Raw genomic sequence first — 3,260 nt, forward strand, 5'->3', positions numbered from 1 at the left:
ACGACCAAGGCTGGACACTCGAGCAGGCGTCTGAGGGTACGGTCGGGGTGCGGTGCACTCGGGTTACCTCGCGGACTTTGAGGGCTTCCGCTGACAGTCTTCGAATTTGTAGGTAAGTAGAACTGTCTTATTTTGAAATAGAAAGAAAATTTTCAGCCTGCTATCGGGTACATGACCTAGCGTGCTTCATCTACGTTACTGATATGCATGAATGCAAATTTCAGCTGAAGGAGAAGCGTTCAATGTGGACTAATAATACAGATACGTATAGTAGCGCATTTTTACGCATGACATTCCAAATGATATCCTCTGCGCAGCATGGTCCAAGACTCCTGCCCTTCAGATTCTTCTTTTCTCTATTTCACGTTCTAAGGCACACAAAAATGGGGAGGGGGATAAGCATGGATAAGGGGGTTCTGCGCTAGGTTTTGTTCCTCAAGCTTCTATGGAGTCGTAGTGAGAGACCGACTGTACTAACACTATATTCTGTCTTCAAGAGGTTCACGAACTATGAGGGTAAGTGTGTCACGCACGACCATGCGTCATGCACGGTAACGCACGGTCGCTCATCAGTCTTTATGGGGCGGGCGCCCGGCTTAACAGGCGCAGCGAGGGAAAGGGGTGATAGCGCAGACGACGACGACGACATATTTTCCGAATGCCGACCAAACAGCTTTCGCTGTAAAACTGCCAGTATGCTTCCCAGGTCGCAGTGATTCTCGCACTTTTCTGTAGAAGCCATTCGGCTTCCCTGTGATGGGCACAGTGATTATGATGGCATCGCCGTCAAGCGCTATATGCTTTGCGAGTTCAGACAAAACCTGGTATGCATTATGGTCATAGCTGGCAGAAGGTAGCCAAATATATCGAATGAAGTCACCAGGAACCCCTCCCATAAAGAGGAGTTCAACTGGAGAACATGGTTGGATGGTTCACAGCCTTCGTTGCCTAACATGAGGGCTGGAGCCAAAATTACAGAAAATCAGAAAAGAAGAGTAGCGGGGATGCTGTAAGCAGCTTCCTTTATATGGTAATACGTGCTTCAATAATATGTTCAGCCCACCTTAAAGGATTGAACGCGGACGGTGCAGAAAGAAAGCAAAGATACATTGCTGGACTCCAGGACGCGGGGCACACTTATGAAGGATCTCGACCATCCGTTAGGTCACACACCTTCACGCACAAATTCCCTAAGCATTTTACTTAGCATGCTAGTGTACGGATACGCAGCAAAAATTAGACCCTATAGAACCGCCCCCTGTTCAGTACCTTAAGCTTTACGAGGCTCAATGCATTTCGCTTCGACGAACATCAGTGATATACAGTTTGTGATTTTGCGATATGCCCTTTGCTCCTTTACTTCAGCAAGACAGCATGACACCTGTTCTCGGCTACTGGGACATACGAGGGTTGGCGCAGCCCATCCGCAACCTGCTCGTCTACAAGGGCGTGCAGTTCGAAGACAAGCGCTACACGTTTGGCCCGGCCCCCGATTACAGCCGGGACAAGTGGCTCAAGGATAAGTTCACGTTGGGACTCCGGTTTCCCAACTTGCCATACTATATCGATGGCAACGTCAGGCTCACCCAGAGCTTGGCTATACTCCGTTACCTCGCTAGGAAATATGATCTAGGAGCCATGTAAGTACCAGGCATTGCTACTACTCGTGCACTTGAGGGAAAAACATGTGCATTCGATAATACACATGTTGTGGCATGAGCTGTACTGGACTCAATTATACCCGTCGACAGCGCTCAAAAGCCGTGATCTGTTTATAAAATGCAGGAAGGAAAAAAATAACGACGCCAATTTCATCGGTGCTCACGTGAAGTGCTGCATGCAATAATAGGATAACATCGTCTACGTCATTCTGACCATGTTGGCTTAAGTACGATGGTTTTACTCGCGGCTTATGACGTCGGCTAACATGGCCGACCCAAGCCGACCAATATTCTAGTGAAAACGACCCTAAACACGGCATCATGTGCTTTCTAATGATGTCACGTATGACTTCACAAGTGCACATTAAATGCAAATGTCGTATTGATAGGAGTTTTTTCGTACTGTGTATAGGTGCTCGTAAGAAAGATATAGAGCGGTATAAAGATTCCAAGCCGCAGATTTTAGTTGCTTCCGAAAACTGCACTCGGGAGTCGATGCATATGCCGTTCTACCCTTGTTTCTTAAGCTATTTATAGGCACAAAACTCATTTGAATGTGGAAAATGAAAAAAAAATCTACTCTACTAGTTCAAAACTGGGGCGCAGAGCAGCGCGAAAACAGGGAAAATGGGGGTGTGCCAGAAAACGTCGCCTCATCTCTAAGGGTTCTTCTCCACAGGCACGAAACACACAACAGTGCAAGAAAAAAAATCTGAAATATACAGCAAAAAGGCGCGTCCACAAGGTCTTCAATTCGTTCCTTGTGCTGTTTGAAACGGTTGCGACCTAACCAGCATCGATGCGTTTCTACAAAGATAAGATAAAAAAGGCAAAGAAATGTTAAGGGATTTAGAGACCTCATTTTGGTTGGCTGTTCGGTAGAGTGGGATAAAAGAATGCGAGGTACATGTCCACGCTTGTAATTCAGTCATTGCCGATATCTATAATTGTGTATGTCCGCTGTGCGCAGGAACGACAAAGAGATCACGGAACTGGACGTGTTGGAACAGCAGGCGCGAGACCTGAACATCATTCTCGCCTATGGCGCTGTCCCTCAACCCCGCTACCAACAGAGACTCAAGTCGTACGCCGAAAACGTGAAGGACATGCTGGAACCTTGGTGCAAGCTGCTGACCAACCGGAAGTGGGCTTTGGGAGACAGGCTGACGTACGTGGACTTCTTACTCTACGAAGGACTCGACTGGCATCGAGAGTTCAAGCCGGAGGCCATGGAGCGATACCCTCAGCTCGTCGACTACATGGATAGATTCGAGGCCCTTCCGAACCTGAAGGAGTACTTCGCGTCGGACAAATACAGGAAGTGGCCCATTACGGGACCGACCAGGCCTTGGGGGTACAAGAAAGAAAATTGCAATGCACAAGCTTAAGTTTGAGTACAAGCTTACGTTCGAATGCGAAGTAAAGTGTGAAATTGTTTTCTTGTCCTTTCTCGCTTCTGTTTACGCTTTCATTTCAGCAGCGGGCATTGACCTCCGTGCACTGGAAAAAGTGGGATGATCTTGCCCTTCAAAGTAATTACCGCGCTTTGGGATTTTTCAAGCATTCATGCATAAAGAATTTTGACTCCTTGGGTGCGTA

The 3,260-nt window shown here is 47.4% G+C and overlaps 1 protein-coding gene across 1 annotated transcript; it reads left to right on the forward strand.

Annotated features, from left to right (window-relative positions):
• The first annotated feature begins 1,352 nt into the window (after positions 1-1,352).
• LOC149364258 (glutathione S-transferase Mu 2-like) lies at positions 1,353-3,049 on the forward strand. The gene is made up of 2 exons (XM_089568658.1): positions 1,353-1,640; positions 2,632-3,049. Exons 1-2 carry the CDS (start codon positions 1,375-1,377, stop codon positions 3,047-3,049), a joined length of 684 nt encoding a protein of 227 aa, XP_089424784.1. The 5' UTR covers positions 1,353-1,374.
• Positions 3,050-3,260: the final 211 nt, after the last annotated feature.

Source organism: Amblyomma mixtum, chromosome 2, assembly GCF_055824585.1.
Source record: "Amblyomma mixtum isolate Tamu chromosome 2, ASM5582458v1, whole genome shotgun sequence".
NCBI classification, from domain to species: domain Eukaryota; kingdom Metazoa; phylum Arthropoda; class Arachnida; order Ixodida; family Ixodidae; genus Amblyomma; species Amblyomma mixtum.